Source organism: Colletotrichum truncatum (assembly GCF_014235925.2).
Source record: "Colletotrichum truncatum strain CMES1059 chromosome Unknown Contig_0010, whole genome shotgun sequence".
NCBI lineage: Eukaryota > Fungi > Ascomycota > Sordariomycetes > Glomerellales > Glomerellaceae > Colletotrichum > Colletotrichum truncatum.
In genome coordinates this window covers 2,785,411-2,804,313 of record NW_027222407.1, presented here as the reverse complement: position 1 = coordinate 2,804,313, position 18,903 = coordinate 2,785,411, and the positions used below count along the sequence as shown (strand labels likewise).

Genomic DNA, 18,903 nt, shown 5'->3' with positions numbered 1-18,903 from the left:
ATACTTATGTTGACTTTAAGAGGCTAGCTAAAATGATTGCCGGGAGGAGCTCAAGTTCGCTTAGACCAATATTTCGTTTCTGTGGAGACTTTGTTTTTTTTTTAAAAAAAAAAAAAAGTGTTGCACCATCCGGTAAAAGAAGCGGGAGGATTATAAAATAGTTTAATGGTACTCTAAATTCAAGATGAACAAAGTCACAGTGATTCTCCGAGACCATTCATGGTAATGGCATAAGCCGTGGGTATCTTGAGTCACATAAGACTGTTTACAAATAGCGATTATGTACAATAGTAAGTTTTACAGCCTATGTTCTGCAAGCAAACGGCTTGTGAGCAGAGCCACTCGATGTCTCGTGAATCTATACATCGTTAGTATGTCAATTATGTTGTGAAGAGGCATCGCTAGACTTACAATATCCACGATGGTAGCATAAGTGCCGGCACCGAGAGTAACGGCACCAATGATGAAGGCAAGAATACTCAGGGCGCTGGTGAGGATGTTCTCGCGGGAGTACCACTTGCCCTTGCAGAGCAGAGCGAACCACATGATCGCCGGGAGGTAGAAGGAGAAGCCGGAAACGAACAGAGCAGAAGCCAGCGAAAGAAGATCCGAGAAAATGGGGATAGCCTCGGCAATGACCCAAGCAATGATGGTAAAGATAACGACAAGAACGATCCAGCTAGCCCAGCCCATGGGGGTGTTGATGTAACGAAGCGGGGAGTTCTTGTACATACGGCCGTGGATGTATCGGAGGGCAACGGTCGAGTTAATTGAGCCGGAAATGAAGATGACGGGGAGTGCGACTCCGAAAGCGATCTTGGAAATAAGAGGTCCAGCGGAGAGCAAGGCTGGGGACTGCACCGTAGGACCAACAAAGGCATAGCACAGAGCGCCAGTCAGGGTGTAGATGGCGATCTGAATGAATCCAGACGCCCAGATGGACTTCATGTAGTCGTTGGGAGTGTGCATCTCATCCATGAAGGAGAATTGACCAATGGCGAAACTGAAGGCCAAAATGACGTTGCTAACCGCAACAAAAGCCTCAGAGAAGCTGAGATCCTCCTTGGGCCAAGCAGACCATTCGACGCCCGAGAGACCTCCGACGGACTTGCTAGCCTGGATTCCAGTGGCGATAACTGTAATACCAATAGCAGCGAGGATAGACACGAAGTCGATGTAACCAAGAATGGCAACCTCGGTGAAGGACGGGGGGATGGCGAGAATGAGGAGAATGATGGCCGAGACAACCGAGAAGACGATGGAGCAAACATGGCCTCCGTTGATGTCAACCAGAGCGATACTTCCAGTCAAGGCGTGGGAGCCGACGATCATGACAAGCTCGAGAACGAGGGCAGTTCCGAAAATTTCATATCCGACCTGGCCGAAACGACCGAAGCGGTCGAACAAGAGTCTTCCGGCATCGGCATAGTTGGCGACGTAAGGGTGGGCCAATTTGACCTGACCGATCAGGTAACTGGTGAAGATTGACATCAGACCGAGAGTGATAGTCAGGAAAACACCAGGGAACATTCCGAGGGTGTGGTAGGCAGACGGCAGACTGAGGGCACCAAGGGCGACGGCCTCGACGATGGTGACAATAGCCAGGCGCTTCCAGCCCAAACGGTGGAAGTGAGCGCTGCCCTGAGCGGCAATTTGCTTGAGGCGAGCATCGTTGAGCTCGTCGCTCGTCTCGCCGAGCATGGTCTGGTCATTCATCTCGGGCCAAGGGTTAGGCGGCTGAACCTGCTCGGCGTCGGGCTTCTGGGCCTTGGAGTCCTTGTTGCTGAGACCAGCGTTGGTCGTGTTGGTAATGGCGTCCGTCATGATTGGGAAGAGAAGAACTGTTTAGCCACTGCCGGAAAGCAAACCTGGCAAAAAATGGGTAAAACAGTTCAGACGGAAGGGTCTAGAAGATGTAGGAGGGAGAGAGGAGAGGACGGAGAGGGACAAGACCACTGCAGGAGCGAGCACCCGGAGAGGCAGACACGACGCGAAAGGGTCTGACGTTTGCTTTCTTTTAAACAGCCTCTCTCAAGGCGCGAGTCAGAGTGACTTTGGCTCCACACGAACAACGGTGGACTACTAATCCATGGCTAAAGAGGCTGTCATCTGTGACATGCCCGGTGGAAGCCGGGTTTTCCTCCACAAAACGATCTTTGCCCCATGGGCGCTCAGAGATAAGAAATAACCCCTACAATACGGGGAATGCATTTTTAAAGTTGATAAGATCTAATTGTTTTTTGTCATTGTGAAATTGAAATGCGGTAGAGGGAGAAACCCAGGTACGCTCAATGGTGCTTCTTCGGCCAGAATCTCACGGTCACCTGGGGGGGGGGTTTCCAGCGAAGGGCGCCATCAACAAGTTTTGATGTCGTAAAAGAAGCTTTCCATGGCATGTTGAGCCGCGCTAGAAGGCCCGCTTGGCGGTTCTCCTAGGGGGCCATACCGCTTAGGGGAAAATAGGCGAGGAGCTTTTAGGTAAATAATGGGGACATTTTATGGCTCCATTCTAGATCCAGGTGGATGCAAGAATTTTCTACTGGGTCTATAGTGTTATTGTAAGGCATAAAGCGTTCTAAAGCCGAGCAAATACCGCCGCCAGCCACTAGTATCCAGAGACGAAGCTCATCAAAACTTTTTGCATCCAGGCGGTCCAAGCGGGGGCGGATTACGTTCGCGAAATCTCTCCATTGGATGGAGGCACCGGCCGGCAAGTCATCTGTCCAGGCTGGACCTGTCTCAAGGTGGGTTTTGCTGAATTACAAGTCAGGACTTGATGGTTGCCTCTCCCCGGGAACGAGAGATTCGGCGAGGGATATACGTGTACGTGGCATGAAGGCGCGGTTCCAGTTCCTGTAACAGTTCGCGTCTTCAGATTCTTTCAGGCACTTGATCAGGGGTCCATGCCAACGTTGCAGGGGATGGCTAGCTACCATTGTAGCGTCAAATTTTTCTCCGATCAGTATACTAAGGTACCTAGTAGAATCCTACAGTTCGGTTCAGGCGGGGCGAAATCGGTGCGGGACCTCCGGCATTTGGCGGTATTACGGCTTCGTCGTCTTCGGCTTATGCGAACACCTACTAATTAGTAGGCTTACGACTGATTGTTAGTCTTCTTCAATTCGCTGTTTTTGTTATTCCGCGGTCAAGACAATCCGAGGCTGCTTATCTTCACCCCTGCCATGATTCCCACATCTCAACCCATGAGTCTCCGCCTGATGGCTAGTCTGAAAGGATCTATTTCGTGCTTTTTTTGTCCGGAGTAATACGATGGAAATCGATCAAAGAATAAAGTCTTGTTCGCCTAAAAAAAGTTAGACCAACTAAATTTTTCCGACTCACGGGAGCAATTTCTCCATGGCTTGGTTTGTCGACGTCTGTGCTTCAGTGGCTCGCCAGCCGTTGGAACCACAAATTTTACCAGCGCCAGTGCCAAAGCAAAGACTTTTTTCAGTCAACAACAACGTTTTTATTGCCTCGCAATCTGCATATGCAAACCGAAGTGGCAAGCTGGAGTACCATACAGTAAAGATTCTTTACATGTGTTGATTGATTGTCCATCAAGTATTCCCCTGAACTGGCCATCCATTTGGCCAAAGATTTTACAAAAGTCCTCGCCAATTCCCCTCTAGAAGCCGCCCGCCTTTGCGTGGGAAAACGGGCATGTAGCTATTCCCCTGGCCTTGATTACTTGAATATCCGGAATCATGTCATCTTGTCCTTTTCCTTTTTGAGGCTCCGGGCCAATGGTCATCAAGTCGTATCCCTGTGGATAGTATCTGTCGCCTCGCGATCCAGGGGCTTTACCTCCCACCGCTCTCAGGAGCAATGCGCTCGGGCCCCATGCAGACCAAAACGTAGGCTTCATATACCATGGCTGAAGAACTTTTCGTTGGAAATTGTACAGCTTTGTCTGGGGATTCGGCGCCTCGTCTACGAGCTTGACGGCGAAATAGGACGATCGAGGAAGTGCGAGATGTCGAAGATATAGCTTTCGCAAGTTGCGCAAAAGATCAAAGACGGCGGAAAGAATGAGCCCAGGAGACTCCAGACTAGTACGAAGAAGAACTTGTTAGCTGCATCATTTGAAGAGTTGCGTCTACGTAGACTGCCACATATTGGCTGCTTGCTTCCGATGGTCTTGCCACCTCTTCCTCGTATTGGAGGACCCAGTCTGTCAACTCGGAAGCGAAATGCAAACCATCTTTCCAGCCTTCCTTACTCGAAGGCAGTGCATCGTAAGGAATCTTCAAGTCTTCTCCCAAGATCTTGTGGAAAACGCCTGCGGCACACTTTTCGACATCCGTCAACTTCCGCCACTCGCCCTTGTCGACAATTTCGACGATAGAAACAAGGCCGTCCCCTAGTGTGTGGAGAAGATCGTTGTCGGTAATTTTATTGGCTTGACGGTAACGCGCGTGTCTAGAGGAGGTTGGAGAGCACTTAGCAGTTGAATCAACAATGTTGAGCCTCTTTGAAGGAACTGTAACTCACAAGTAATTCGTCCTCGCGACAGCGGTGGCGTAGCGATCCGAGTCTCTGGGTTTGGATTGTACTTCGCGCAGAAGGATTTCTGTATCAACGGCTCTTCTTCCCGCATTGCGTCTGTTATTCTGCCCCGTTGCCGCGAACAACCTGGACATGGTTGGAATTCCTCCAGCCTAGTTGAATTTTAATCAGCTAGTCTCACTTGTAAATTAAGCTACTTTTTGCCAACCAAATACCTTAAGAAGAGCTATTTGACGAGCTTTGGCCATGGCGAAAGGAAACTCGAGTTCTTGCAGTTGATTCATAATTTCCTGTGCTTCTTTTACCGTCATGCTTGACAGCGGTCTTCGCCCGGAGGTAAATGGAGCTTCGATCGAAGCTTTACGGCGAAATCGCATAGCTCGAACCAACAACATGTAGATGACCACTGAGACTGTCGCTATCAAAGGGGTATTTCCCCATGTAAGTTTGGGGCCAAACATGGCAAACATTGAACCAGACATGGTGAACTAGGCGCCTTCTTGGTGAAGATTCGACTCCTTAACAACTCCTTGTCATCTTTAGAGAAATGTTAGAACATTTATCTTGTCCTTCGGATTTCATCATCTTCAATTCCTACCGTGCTATCCAACTGCCATATGCAAAGAACGGACGAAAAGGGTATTCCAGCCGAGGTCCAAGCCTGGTTTCGGCTCTTTGTGGGTCGGGCTGAGGCTCTTGGAAGCCTAGGACAAGAAATTTGTTGAGCAAGTTGAGCCAAAGGGAGGATACAATAGGAGCCTGTAGCTCCACGTTTGATTTCGGATTGCTCCGTCTTCTGAATTTTTTAACGTTTTTTTTTTTTTTTTTCAATGACGTTCTGGTCTCATTTGACGACATGTGATTCTTCGTCCAAGTACCGCACGATGCAAATGAATTGGGGTGTGCAGTTCAAGCCTGCTAAATTCTCCGAAAAGATTGATTCTGGCTTTGTTCTTGAATCTGAAATGCAGAGGTTATTCGGATTGCGTAGCCAATGGTAAAGCTCAAGGAAGCGCAAACAGGTATGCCAAAAGCGCGTGAACTTATCGCAGAAGTGTAGCTGGCGCAGGCTCACATTAACACAGAGGTTTTGCTTCAATGCACTATATTTTCCTTATGTGATGCGTTTGTTGCTGGAAAGCAATTCTGAATTCCGCTATTCGTCCTGAACGATAAAGTCTGCTAATTGCAATTCTTCCGCGAGATCCATTAGCTCCGTCGGTGACAGCGCGAAACCCCCTTGATTGTCCAAAAGGCCCCATTGCAACATCTCGTCAACGGAATTAGTATCGCCATGGCTTTCTGGATTGTGTTCATTTGCCGTCTCAGCATCTTTACTACTAATCCCGCCTTCAGTCAACCCCATATTTTCTTGGCGGCCGTAGCTCATGAACGATGTCAAGATCTCCCCCAAGTGTTCAAACTCGCGCTTCCTCAGTCTTGCTGCCGGGCTTCCTCTCGATATCATGGTATCAAATATGCAAGATGCTGCTGCCAGCCAAGATCGGTCGCTTATGAAGTCAGGTGATAGTGCTTCAATGAGCTTGAGCAGAAAAGAGGACGACCAGGCACTTTCTAATTGAAATGGAAGAAAGCAATCTGAATGAACCTTGTATTAGCAATTTGACTTTGCAGATAATGGAATCTCAAATGCCTTGCCTAGCAGATTGTTGTCGCCTAGCGCTTTCAGCGCCTTGAGGGTGTTCAGGGCAGACGACACACATGTTTTTAGGAGACAGCTAATAGGTCCACTGGGTATGGATGTATCATTGTCGGTCGAGGCAAGTCGCTGTTGCAAGGCACACATGACCAACGGTCGAGTAGTCAGAACAACACACTGCCGTGCAAATCGTCAGTTTTGGCACAAAATGAAAGACACCTTCAGAGCCAAACCTACATGGTGATAGGAGAGAATCAGACTAGTTGCAATTTTAGAAGTCCGTATGTCAGCTCCTTGGAGACTTGTCTCCATGTAACTGTTCAAGTGCTTTGACACAGCGGCAAGCTTGTGTAGAACAGACTGAGTTTCTATTAGCAAACTTCCGTCGAAATTTCGATCAACGCCATAGACACCTAAGATGCGATTAGCATGATTCACAATCGACGGTTACTCAGCTTCAAGTGCTCACCGTTCAGAATTGTTGCCATCAGACGGGAAAGACGGATATGTAGCTCTAGTGCTGCAGCTTCGGGGGTATCACTTAGTTCCGAAGGGAGCTTTGTCGTAACATCTTCGTCTCGTATAGAAGTAGGGGCTCCAACCAATGTTGAAAATTCTCGGTCAATGATGTATGCAGACCAAAAAACGGTGTTGCATCGCTGGGCATACCGCGGCTCCACTTGCTCTGGAGGCATATGCCTGTGAAGTCCATCAAGGACGCAGATCCGCAATGCTTGGCCTACCTAATTATCAGTTCAAGTTAGCAAACCATTCAAAAAACCCCATCTTAACTTGGAATTTGTCGACATACAAGCTGAAACGACATCAATCTCAGGTCCAAGGCCTGAAGATATAACGCCCCTAGGCATAGAGCTTCGGCAGCTGCTAGTGGGTTCCTCTCCATTGGAACAATGGCTGGTAAGAGAGCCATGGCTCGAGACGCGTAACTAATGCCTGGAACAGACTTTGATCGTCCTGCTTGATTGAAAGCTTCTCCGAATGCTAGAACAAACAAGAACTGGCTAAACCAATAACGAGATCTTTTCGCTTCAGCAGCGGGGTTTTCATATAGCCTCTCCATTCGTTGTTGGAACTTGTCGTGGTCGATAATTTGGTAAAACAAGCCCAAGTTATACTTGACCGTGGCCAAAAGAAAGACGGCATAGTCGTAAGAGGGCAGATTATCGACATTAGGTTGTTCGTACAGCCCAACTGGACTCCATGTTAGGTTTAATGTTTCGAGGTCCCAGGGGTTGATGGGGGCTTTGGGGTCTGGCATCCGGCTGCCGATTATTGCAAGAACGCGTCTACAGAATGCCCAAGACGATGTCGGGCCCATAAACCCTGATGCTGATATCAGCATGGAACTCACTGGAATATTTCGTGTGATTTCACGCTGCCTTACAATATTTGCCATGTGGATCAAGCGCATAGCTCTCTCCATTGCTTACCAAGGGATTTGTTTTGAACTCAGTCGGGGAAGCTTGGTAAGAAGTCCCCGTTTGCTCTTCATTTTCGTCATGCGGATGACAAGAGCCGAGAAAGTCTGACTTCCCGAATAAAATATGAGTATGGATGTCTGTTTTGAGAGCTTAATCCATGCGGCTAGGTGGAGTTTCTCACCTACTCCCGTGTTATCACGGTTACCATAGTGTTCATCAATGTCATCGTTCACTCTTGAAAGATGTTCACTCGATTGACCGGATGGCTCAGTCGATTGTGGGGGAGAGATTATCAAATCATGTGTGGAGCTTCCGCGGCGCCGTGGCAGGGGCTGTCGTAACGAGCGCCTAGGATCTTCTCTATGGTGACTACTGCGAGTTTCCAAGGCTCTGAGATAACTGTTGACTCAAGTTAGCTTTCATTTACACATTGTAAGCAATCCCTAGTGCTGGGGTTATTTCCCTTTCTGAAACGGTAATCCGATTTTCTTCAGGTCTGAAATAGCACTTTTCTTTTTTCTTTTGGCACCTTGAACATGGAACTGTCCCAGAGCATCGAACTTTCATGTCACGACACCTGGCGCATCTGCTTGGTCCGTCAGTGGTGTTTAGATGAGCTAACGCTGTTAAGGCAGTCTCACGCTCGGTTACATCTTCGGTTTGCTCTATCTGAGTTGCTCAACGACGTAGACATTATGATGGAGATATAATGATGATGGTCGGCAATGCGTCTCCGCATCTGACTGCGCTTGGTGTTGTTATGAAGGACGTGAGACAGTGTTCATCGGCCCCACAGGCCGAGATCGGCTCCACTAGCCGATTTCTCCGCGCGCGGGGATGCGAGTCTAGAACGTCTTTCTCCTCCTTGGTCAGGACAAACAGAATTTAGGGAAATGGAGCTCTTGATGTATTTGGAATTCCTTTTGATTTTGGACTTCTGTTGACACATCTTATCCCCATAGGTGTGATAGGGGCTTGCTTTCTATCCTCGGGTAGGCTCAAGCCATTTTAGGGGCTCACCAGAGATCACATGTATGTCTGAAATAAATCCAACTTTCTCGCTTTGAACAATGTGGGAAATATCAGAAGGTTCCTGAGGCTTAATTATCTTAGAAGGAACCCAGGAAATACAGGGTCCGATGGATCTATGAAGAAGCTCATGCGACCGACCAGGTTGGCTGAACCTCTGACACAAGGAATGCAAGCAGGGAATTCTTTCACTGGGCTCTTTTCTCTGGACCTGATCTTCCCTTCAAAAATCGTCGATATTATGGATCCGTGAAGAAGCTTGGAGGTTTCGGATTCCAATCTGCCCTGGGCGAGGAGGACAGCAAGTCTTGCACTAGTACCTGAACCGCAGGGAGAGCGATCGATCTGCCCGTCGGCAAAAACGGTCACATTTCTCTGTCGTACCACGTCCGCTTCGTCTTTCCTGTCGCCTTCCTCGGTGTAGAAAATGACACCATAGAGGTCGTAAGATCCATGGTTGGCTCTTTGGCCGATCGAGCGCTTTATCTCACGTCCAAGCCTGATGAACTCATCGCATTGATTGGCTTCCACTTCGAGGCCGAATTGAGCTGCATCTAAAGTGGCATAAACAGCTCCAGCGAATGCAAGATCAATGTTGACAGTCATGTCCCGAGAGGATACATGAACAGATATGTTCTTTGCAAACTGGTAGCTTAACACGTTGACGAAATCGGCATGTATGGGCTTCCCAGACTTGACGGTGACACTGGCAACTACCCTCCCGGACGGAACATCGACCACGACGTCTACCACACCATCTCCATCAGGAGCCTTGACAATGCCTTTTGCTACGGCCCAAAAGCCTAGGGCAATAGTACCATGGCCGCAGGCAGTAGAGAAGCCGTCCTTGTGCCAGAACAACACACCAAAGTGAGCCCCGTTGTCATCAGGTGGAGTTATAAAGCCGCCGTACATATCCGCATGCCCACGGGGTTCATGGCAGAGAGACTGACGTAGAAGGTCTAGGGGATGTTTGGCATCATTGACAACGGCCAAGCGACGCTGAGCCACTGTTTTATTTTCTGGTGGATAATTTAGCGGGAGCTTTTCAATGATGCGGAAGGACTCTCCAGCTGTATGCCAGTCCTCGGAGTCTATCCAATAGGGTGCCGTTGTGATGCCAGTCATATTGGTTGCCTATTAATTGACTGTCGCGGGAGTTGAAGTTGGGGAAAGAATGTTTGCGACCTTCAGATGATGATCCCTAGTACTTAGAAGAGAGTTGGCCCCAATAAATAAACAAGCAACGCCTGCGCCCTCGGCCCCTCTGAGCCAACCAGATCGACAGAATCCCGACCCACCTCCCGATCCTAAACTTATTCCCGAAGGGCTTGCGCCGTTTCGTCGTGATTTCACATCATTTTCTACATGAGCAAGAGTTTCAAAATTGAAAAACGCTTCCCAGACGCAAAAGCCTAATATTTCTTTGATTCATAACCCTTGATCTATGAACCATGACAAACTCATATGCTCCTCTCCCCAAGATGGCGGAAACCTTTGGGTTGAAGATTCCAAATCCACTTCAGCTGATATGGGTGTTCACTACATGGGAACTGACCATAACCATCCACTCGGCCACTTCCATGAAAACATAATAAATCATGTATTGGCTATTCTTTATCTAGCCATATCATCGAACCAAATTTCTCGTATATCTTCGACATCTCAGATCCGGGCAATAGAAGGCCATTTAGTTGCACTTCAGCACTTTTTCCAGTACTTGGTCTATAAAGCTTTGATGTCTTTGTCTCATCCATTCTGACTACCGCCATAAACGCTTCATGTACGGTAGGGTGTAGTATTCTTTTAGAATCCCAGAACACATACCCGCACATACATAGTACGCGGTGCGCAGTACCATTGAATGAAATGCTACGGTAAAAGTCGTAAGGCGAGCTCTCAAAGTCGAGCCAACCCTTACTCGGCCGAGAGCTATCCTCTGTGAAATCTCCTTCAGGTAGAACTGTTTGGAACAGAATATCGGGCAGATATTGAATTGCCTCTGGTAAAAAGCCACGTCTGCGAGGCGAGTTGCGTCGAATAAGATCCCGGCGACGATCTTTACTCGATGACATTAAATCTTCAAGAAATTCGAGCCCCAAAGATGCCATGAACCCGGCATATTCTCGGAGGTTGTGTTCGTATTCGGTTGAAAAAAGAGCAAGTTCAGTTTGATCAAGTTCCCGAAAATTATACATGTCTTCTTCTGTTGCTTTGCCATATTCAAAGTTTTCTCGAATGTTAAATCGACCACTTTGTGGATCGTAGTTTGGGTGAACTCGTAATTGAGAGTTTCCTAGCACGGTTTGTACGAAGCTGTCTTGAAAGTCCGCGATGTATTGACCGATGTTTGTTGTGAAGTATTCATAGACGCAGCTTAGTTCTTTAACCTCCCATGGCTCTAATTTCGAGAGAAAGTGTTCAAATTGTAATTGGGGAGAAAAGAAGGGCTCCTGAGGAAAACCTTCGAAAGGAGGGCAAAGTTGGCAATAAACCTCGAATCGAAGAAAAGCTCTGTGAAGTCTAGCGTGCTCGGTGGCCGACAATGGCCATGAACCGCCATCGCCATGTTCGTGAGATATACCCAAAGTTTCCATGGCAGATGCAAAGAATTTATTGACGAATCGATGCACACGAGCGGTTAAACGAGTTAACGAAATGATTTGTGATAAATCTTTCGGGAATCTCCATGAATTAAGCTGCAGGTATTGGTCCAAAAAGGTCCCGACCTCTCCTACATCCAGATAATCTGCTCCAGAATGGGGTTCTGGAATGTATAACAGGGCAATGGCGTGGTGGATGATGTCTGGCGACAGTACGTTCTGAATGACCGAGGTCAAGACGATGTTTCGGGATGCCAGAAATGCCCGCAGGCTGTCAGGCGATGCTTTGATGAAAGAGTAGAGGTCTTGGGAAGAATCCAGCAGTGACATAATAGTACAGAGCAGTTCAGGTGCGAGACGATCCAGCGCCATGGCGGAAATGGTATGCGTAGTATCGGTCAGCTGGATCTTTGCTAGGTCTGAGGTTACGGAAAGAATTCCAGAAGTAGCTTGTCTGTTGCCGGGGTTGTGTAAGATGGTTTCGTTAATGATGCGATTAACGAGTTATAGAGGGTTTGCACCTAGGATGAGACTTCTTTGGGGAAGAGAAGAAGGCAATCTTGGACAGAGGCAATCAACCCATCTGGTCCACTAGTGGTGATGAACCCCCTGCGCCGTATCAACAGCCGAACCCCTCCCTCCACAATGTATGCACCCAAGTAATCTTATCCCTTCGCGCGCGCCAAAAATCGTTGCCCAGCCCGGCCCAGCCGTCATCAGGCAATTTGGATTGGCGTGGGTAGGGATCCCCACTGGCCAGTGACAGGAATAGCCTAGCTTCACGTGCGCAGAACCAACAGGATTGACCATTGTTCCGTCACCTATTTCAAACAACTGATGAGCAAAGCGGCCAACGCCAATTTGTGAATCATGATAAAGAGTCAAGCTCTGGTATCGGTGTTCGCAACTCCCCTCTTTAAGGCTTCATGGCAAGTTGGCATGTATCGAGTACGAAACTACCTTTGATGTTCACACATGACGGCTTCTCGCCACAGTTCTGTTATCACTCATGGCCATATTATTGTACCATCAGAATATTCGAGCCGAGCCGTCTTCCAACGAAGTAAACCGAGAAATGGATATCCTCAAGCTGGTTTGGCAACAATACAAACATTTTGTTGGATCATCTGCTCATCTGACAGCTAATACCCGCATGCAACTCACAGAGTTTTGATCATTTCTCCGAAATGAACACCCGGTTTCCGGGAATGACCATGTTTAGATGGTAAATTCACTTGTTTGACGACTTTTCGAGTTTATCGACGTCGAGTTGATTGTCCCAAAACAGAGCCTTACGGCTATAAAGGTTTCTGCGATACAGGGCTCATGAATTTTATGGAGACATTCCTGACATGGAGCTCGAACGAAGGTCAAGGAGCATTGTCGAGAACCCCATAGAGAGCTCTAGTACGAACCATGCAGGGATGCAGGATAAAATCATCATCGAGCATTACGTAATAACAGAGGACCGTAAGTTCGGTTCTTTGCTTTATTTCAATGGTCCGTTTTCATTGCGGAATAATGCATGAGTGTTTCTAAAAGAAACTTAAATCCTGGGGCTACCTGAGCTGTTGACATTAGTCCCAACCCGGAGGAATGGGAGTCCACAATCGCTTTACAACCACGCGGCACAGAGCTAAAACCCCATCAATCCCGTTTTCGTCAATTCTCCCAGAGCCTATCAACGTGGAGGTGGTAACGGAAGCCAATGCCGCAGTGCCCCCACACCCAATTTGAACGGCATGCTGTCAGTATCTGGCCATGTGGCTCAAAGGGCTTGGAACACGGCTGAATTTGGGTCACAGAATCAGCTTGTTTGCATCGAGGCTGAGAAGTCAGACTATGCATAGCATCTCGATGATGAAAGCAGGGTTGTTCACAGGTTTTCAAGAGAGTCGAGGAAGCGGGATATCTACCTATAAATGAATGAAGCAGTCCATGAATTTGCAACATCTTTTTTGCTTCATGCTCTCATTGACAATCAGATTCAATTCCCACGCTCATAGGTGCCCTTGCATCCCCCAACTTCTCCATGGCTCCCCCGTCGAAAGCTTGGAATCATTCCGTCGATGAACGGATCAAGCACATTGCACAAGGACTACATGACGCCCCAAAATTCAGCAAGAAAGAGGTCCCTGGCCTCCAGGGTCTCCTTGACGACTACAACAGCAAAGATGTAGACGTGGACTACGTTCAATTCCTCCGCAGACTTCTTAGAGTGTTCAAAGATTCGGAGACCGACAACGCATACTCTAAAATGCTGAAAAAGCACACAATTGACGAACAGACACGAATTGAGAGATTCCTCGCCGGCGATGATCCCGAGAAAGTCTGCCATGACTTTGAAATGGGCCCCAGCCTGGGGTGCCGCGAAGAGTTGGCAAGATTCCATGATGCCGACTGCGTGGTACACGTCAGTGCGCAAGGCCTCAAGAAGCTCAAGGCGCCCATTGAAGCGCTTGCTGCGAAGGAGAAAGCCCTTATCCACAAAGTTCTGACCGGCATGGAGAGTTTTATCATGGGGAATAAGGACGAGCTTCAGGGAGCCGGCATCACGGTAGGTCACCAGATAAGAATCCAGCTTCCTAGAATGACCTTACTTATCCATTCGTAGGTTTATTATAAAACCGAGTTCCAGAACTGGGGCCTTACTGTGAAGAATACTCCAGCTCTCACCTGTGTTCCCAGGACAACCAAGGAAGTTCAAGTCATCGTCAAGTATGCAAAGGCACACAACATGAGCGTTCGATGTTCAGGTTTCCGTAAGACTCAAATATCCTATATCCTCATCGCTTTCCTAGATCTGACATTCTCGCAGGGCACTCATGGTCTCCCGTCTTTGCGGAGAATGGCTATGTTCTCATTTCCTTGCTCGGTCTCCATGAAGCGACTAAGCTGCCAAACATCACGGCTCTTCCATTACCAGAGTCTCCCGCCACTGATCTCCAAAGCATCAAAATGATGTCGGAGAAGCCTAACGAGAATGGTAATTACATTGTCAGAGTCGGCGCTGCCTGCACGAATGAGAGACTTCGCCGCTGGTGCATTAAAAACAAGACAGTCACGCTACCACTGAACGTCATCATGGTAGAAATAACCCTTGGTGGTTCTAACGCTCCAATATGTCACGGTGCCGGCCGCCGTCACCAGACCCTCAGCGACCTGGTCCGCTGTATCGAATACATTGACTGCAATGGTGAGACAAGGCACGTGTCCAAGCCTGAGCATCTCCGAGCCGCGAGTGGATGCTTTGGGCTAATGGGCGTCGTCACACACATTCATCTTGAGATGTCTCCCATGGCCTACGCGCTTCTGAAGCCAGAAAAGGTCCCTGTGGCTTTCGCTGTACCTCCGCCGGCAGACTTGAATCTGGATTCGTTGCCTCCTCCCCTAACGAAGCCATGGACCGACCTTTCAAGCCAGGACAAGCAGAAATATCAAAAAAGCTTTGAGCAGCGTGCCACGAATGATTTCTATTCAGAGTGGTTCTGGTTCCCGTATAGCGACAGGGTCTGGGTCAACTGCTGGAACGACACGACTGACAGCACAGGCGTTGTGGACTTCCCCGACAATCTGCACATCTTCTTCTCCTTCATCCAGACGTTCACAATGAACGTGATGCAAAACAGTGAACTCCTCAATAGGCTTGTGGACCACTGTTTCGCCGAGGCGGCTGTCACAATCATTTCCCGCTTCGCCATGTGGGCACTACCCAGCAAGGCCGTCAAAACCTATCTCCCCGACGCACTCCACTTCCAGCGAGCTATCCAAAACGTCCGCGTCCGCGACATGGAGGTCGAGATCCCCCTTGTCGCCAAGGGCGGGAAGACACCCAAGCCCAACGAGGTCGTTGAGATCGACTATGCACCCATCCAGCGAGCCTGGTGGGATGCCATCCTCACCGCATACACCGAGGAGAACCGGCTTAAGTGCCCCATGCGCATGCCGTTGGAGATGCGCATCATGGGAGGCAGCAACGTCATCATGGCGCCTCAGCGTGGTAATGAGTTGGGAACCTGTTCAATTGAGGTACTCACTCTACACGCTGCATCGAATATCTGGATTCCATTTGCTCAGCAGGTTCTTGACAAGTGGATGGCGCTCAAGGACCCCAACACTCAACAGCCATTAAAGATCCGCCCTCATTGGGCAAAGGAATGGAAGGGACTTACGGTGAACGGCAAGCCGTGGATCGAGAAAATGAAGAACGAAGATTACAAGGACGAGATTCAAGAGTTCCTCACTGTCATGTCTGAGGTAGGCAAAGAGGCTGGCTGGACCCTGGACGATTTGCAGAATCGGTTCTCAAACAATTTGTTTAACGACGTTTTCTTTGATGGTATTTCACAGAGGAAGACAGTTGTCACCAATGTGCTGCAAAGTCAAAGCGTGAACAAGTTGCCACAGGTTCGTGCGACTACAAAAGAAGTTGGCTTGGATTCTAGAGAGGATTTAATCACCCTATAGTTTAGGTATCAGGAAGAATTCAATTACTTCTGCTGTTTAATGGTTAAACATCAAAGGCGTTGCCGAAAGGAGGGTGTTCATTTCTAAATGACCGTCATTTCTTGCTTGACGATATTCGAGCTGGAAGAAAACGTGAACTCCTTCAAATTATCAAGACTTAGTAGTTATGTACCATGAAGACTGAATCATTGCCTTAGGTTCTGCAACACTGCCTTGATCTGTTGACGGCCGTTCCATATAGGATAGAACCCGGCAGCGAGAAGTGTCCACCACAGCCATATGAGCGAAACTACAGTCCATGCTGTGAAAAACTGCCAACAATCGATTAATTAGTCATTAGACACACTAAAAGGCTTTTGAGCTTGGTTATCACCAGTTAAGTACTTACCTGCTTACTGAAGACGTATCTTGCTGCGTACATTGGTAGTGGCCACAGCACCCAATGCCCGAGGAAAGTTGCAATTGCCCACCACAAAGCATATTTAGCCCACCGTTGCTGGGTGCTGTCGTCCAATATGTGAACTTCAGCTGTGCTAGGGCTCTTTCTATCCTGTGATGGGGGTTCCTCTCGTCTGTCGTTCTCGGAATCGATGATGAGCTTCTCCTCTTGAAAATCGCTCCAGTCGTAGTTTTCGGGTCTAATCAGAGATATAGCAACGCTGTAAAGCATGGGACTGAAAAGTGATGCTACTGTCCCGTACATGCAAGGTAACGTCCCCCCAGTGGATGCGATGGAAACACTTCCAGAGAAGGCGTAGGCAGAACCAAGCCAAACTCCAAGGCCCGTTGCCATGCCAAGAAAAGCAGAACTAACAACTGCTATCTTGCTCTGCTTGCGCCAAATTAGGGTGAAGATTAGAGGGACGACCCCAGGGCATGTTAAAACACCTGCGAAGTTCAGCATTAGCGGCTATCAAACAATCGACGGAAAGCTTCGGACGCACCTAGCATGTACAATGTCCAACCCATGTCCACGCCGATATAATAAAACATCGCAGTGAATCCAGCAGACACCAACCCAAAGAAGACAACTCCCAGGTGTCCCCATCGAATGACTTCCTTATTACCAGCGGTCTTATTGAAATACACGCGGTAGATGTCAAACGTTAAGATAGAGGAAACGGCAAGGATTTGTGCAGAAAGAGTGGATGTAACAGCCATGAAAGTCATCAACAGCACAGCAACCGCACCTCCTTTGCCTGCAACGGCCACAGCCACATATGGAAGGGCCAATCCGTTAGTAACTTCAGCACTTGTCATTGTCTAGGAAACGCGTCAGTATCATGCCCTATCATGCCATATCAATGAATGATCAACTAACTCTTGGATATGTTGGGAAAATCGGTAACGCCTCAAGCCCTAGGGAGGCCATTCCCACGACAGTACCAAGACACCAAGGTATGCTGAAGTACGAGATACCCCCAAGAACGTAACCTGGTACAACGGCACTCGGAGATGCAGCAAAAGCTTTCAGGAAATAACCTGTATCCATCTAAACAGGACTCTGTCAGTGTTTGGCTTACTATAGAGCAATCTACACTCACAATGACGGCCCCCAGTTTGGAAACCAACAGTATGATAGCAAAGAATATTCCCTGTTGAGATGTCATCGTCAGAAGGGAGCCGTTGTAGTTGCCTTCGATCAAATGCCTCTCTTGAGCAGCAACAACCAGGTCATAAAGCCCCCCAATTGAACCAACAGCTTCAGATGTGATGACCTTCGCTGTCAACCAACAACACAGAATTAGGATGATGAATGTGTGAATGTAGTCTGTGAGAAAGCTGCACATAGTATCAGCATCAAACAACTTTCTGAAAGATCCGTTAGATACTGACGTCGCTTTGATACCACCCACAAGAGTATAAAGAATCACACCGAGAGGCAGCAAGAAGGTAAAAGCCATGATATGTATCCCGGTGCTGTAATTATATTATAAGGATTAGTCATTTGCATAGAAGTGAACTGCTTGACTGTGAACTTACAGAAAGGATATAGCTGCGGATGCGCCGAGAATCATGTTGATGGTGTTTAAAAGGTTGTTGACAACGGCCAAGAACGTAAAGCTGAGATGTGCAACAGTACCTTTGGAATTGTTAGCCACAAGAATGTTAAGTCTGATACATATTTCTTCATCTCACCATATCGAATGCGGATAACCTCGAGAACGGTATGTGCCTCTGGAACGCGACTTTTGCAAACCACGCCAAGGTATCCGAAGAAAACTATAACGGTTGAACACCCAGCACCGTACCAAAAGGCACCACTAATGCCATAGCTGTAAGTCACTAAGACACAGCTCAATAGAGCTGTACTCCATAGCCAAGACTGTCATTCCGTCAGCTTATTTCCATGTCGGCTAGTATCAGAAGGCAGGCAAAGGTAATACCGACCGAAACGACAGCAGACGCAACAAGACCGGCCTGCACACTTCGATTGGCGACCATGAACCTAGAAAATCCAGTAAGCCCACATTAGGTTTCTGTTAGATTGCTTTCCTTATTGCCATACGTCTCGGCTTTTGAGTTATCTTCGTGGAGGGTTCTTTTCAGAATGGCTGTGACACCCATCATGCCTACGTCCAATCAAGGATTATTAGTTCACCACCAGTAACCACTTCGCTTGGCTTCAACTAACCAAAGGCAAAGATTAGTCCGACAGCTACAACAACTCCATATCCAACTGACTGTGGGAGTGGAGAGGGAACCACAGAACTATCGTCCGCGCGTTGGAGGATGCCAGACATCCTTATTCTCACTTTAGGAGTTCAATTGACACTGTCACAAAAGATCGAAGAGCGTTCGTCAAATTGGATTATCTTAGATGATGAATTCTTCTTATATAGCACTATTAATTGGAAAGCCTGTTTGAATTTCTCTTCATTGCTCATAAGGAAGAATGATAGCGTGATTGCCAGAAACAGGGGTTTGCAAATTTCCAGAATTTGGATATGAGCACATCATGGCTGAGAATCTCGTCAGCGAAACCCGTTTTGCTCAAAACGCTCAAAGACCTCACAGAGGCACACGGCAACGAAACAATGTTCATTTTCGGCATTTCAAGGCCGATCCTGGCGGGTCGAGACAAGAGTCAAGATAAGGGTGGAATCTGGGGTTGATTGACAGGGATCGCGTCTTGGCTGCCTGAAGGGGCTTAGCGTCGATTACACAATTTGTCTCCGTCCCGATCTGCCGG

At 48.0% G+C, this 18,903-nt stretch overlaps 7 protein-coding genes across 7 annotated transcripts; 1 reads left to right on the top strand and 6 right to left on the bottom strand.

Annotated features, from left to right (window-relative positions):
- Nucleotides 1-304: 304 nt before the first annotated feature.
- CTRU02_214230 (amino acid transporter) lies at nucleotides 305-1,824 on the bottom strand (the record flags this gene model as incomplete). The annotated part of the gene is made up of 2 exons (XM_036729543.1): nucleotides 305-358; nucleotides 409-1,824. The coding sequence occupies 2 exons, from the start codon at nucleotides 1,822-1,824 to the stop codon at nucleotides 305-307; spliced, it is 1,470 nt and encodes a 489-aa protein (XP_036578714.1).
- A 1,804-nt stretch (nucleotides 1,825-3,628) lies between these two features.
- On the bottom strand, nucleotides 3,629-4,991 carry CTRU02_214229 (uncharacterized protein; the record flags this gene model as incomplete). Its single annotated transcript, XM_070206208.1, has 4 exons — nucleotides 3,629-4,045; nucleotides 4,104-4,422; nucleotides 4,495-4,661; nucleotides 4,725-4,991. The coding sequence occupies 4 exons, from the start codon at nucleotides 4,989-4,991 to the stop codon at nucleotides 3,629-3,631; spliced, it is 1,170 nt and encodes a 389-aa protein (XP_070060240.1).
- A 674-nt stretch (nucleotides 4,992-5,665) lies between these two features.
- CTRU02_214228 (fungal specific transcription factor) lies at nucleotides 5,666-7,508 on the bottom strand (the record flags this gene model as incomplete). Its single annotated transcript, XM_070206207.1, has 6 exons — nucleotides 5,666-5,846; nucleotides 5,874-6,108; nucleotides 6,169-6,346; nucleotides 6,407-6,582; nucleotides 6,639-6,912; nucleotides 6,981-7,508. 6 exons carry the CDS (start codon nucleotides 7,506-7,508, stop codon nucleotides 5,666-5,668), a joined length of 1,572 nt encoding a protein of 523 aa, XP_070060239.1.
- Nucleotides 7,509-8,715: 1,207 nt separating this feature from the next.
- Nucleotides 8,716-9,768, bottom strand: CTRU02_214227 (proline racemase; the record flags this gene model as incomplete). The annotated part of the gene is made up of 1 exon (XM_036729540.1): nucleotides 8,716-9,768. One exon carries the CDS (start codon nucleotides 9,766-9,768, stop codon nucleotides 8,716-8,718), a length of 1,053 nt encoding a protein of 350 aa, XP_036578711.1.
- Nucleotides 9,769-10,250: 482 nt separating this feature from the next.
- CTRU02_214226 (uncharacterized protein) lies at nucleotides 10,251-11,615 on the bottom strand (the record flags this gene model as incomplete). The annotated part of the gene is made up of 1 exon (XM_070206206.1): nucleotides 10,251-11,615. The coding sequence occupies one exon, from the start codon at nucleotides 11,613-11,615 to the stop codon at nucleotides 10,251-10,253; it is 1,365 nt and encodes a 454-aa protein (XP_070060238.1).
- A 1,660-nt stretch (nucleotides 11,616-13,275) lies between these two features.
- Nucleotides 13,276-15,710, top strand: CTRU02_214225 (uncharacterized protein; the record flags this gene model as incomplete). Its single annotated transcript, XM_036729539.1, has 3 exons — nucleotides 13,276-13,800; nucleotides 13,858-14,005; nucleotides 14,062-15,710. 3 exons carry the CDS (start codon nucleotides 13,276-13,278, stop codon nucleotides 15,708-15,710), a joined length of 2,322 nt encoding a protein of 773 aa, XP_036578710.1.
- Nucleotides 15,711-15,895: 185 nt separating this feature from the next.
- Nucleotides 15,896-18,454, bottom strand: CTRU02_214224 (urea active; the record flags this gene model as incomplete). Its single annotated transcript, XM_036729538.1, has 11 exons — nucleotides 15,896-16,021; nucleotides 16,099-16,598; nucleotides 16,655-16,973; nucleotides 17,032-17,202; nucleotides 17,255-17,492; nucleotides 17,547-17,630; nucleotides 17,694-17,793; nucleotides 17,850-18,036; nucleotides 18,102-18,159; nucleotides 18,220-18,283; nucleotides 18,346-18,454. 11 exons carry the CDS (start codon nucleotides 18,452-18,454, stop codon nucleotides 15,896-15,898), a joined length of 1,956 nt encoding a protein of 651 aa, XP_036578709.1.
- Nucleotides 18,455-18,903: the final 449 nt, after the last annotated feature.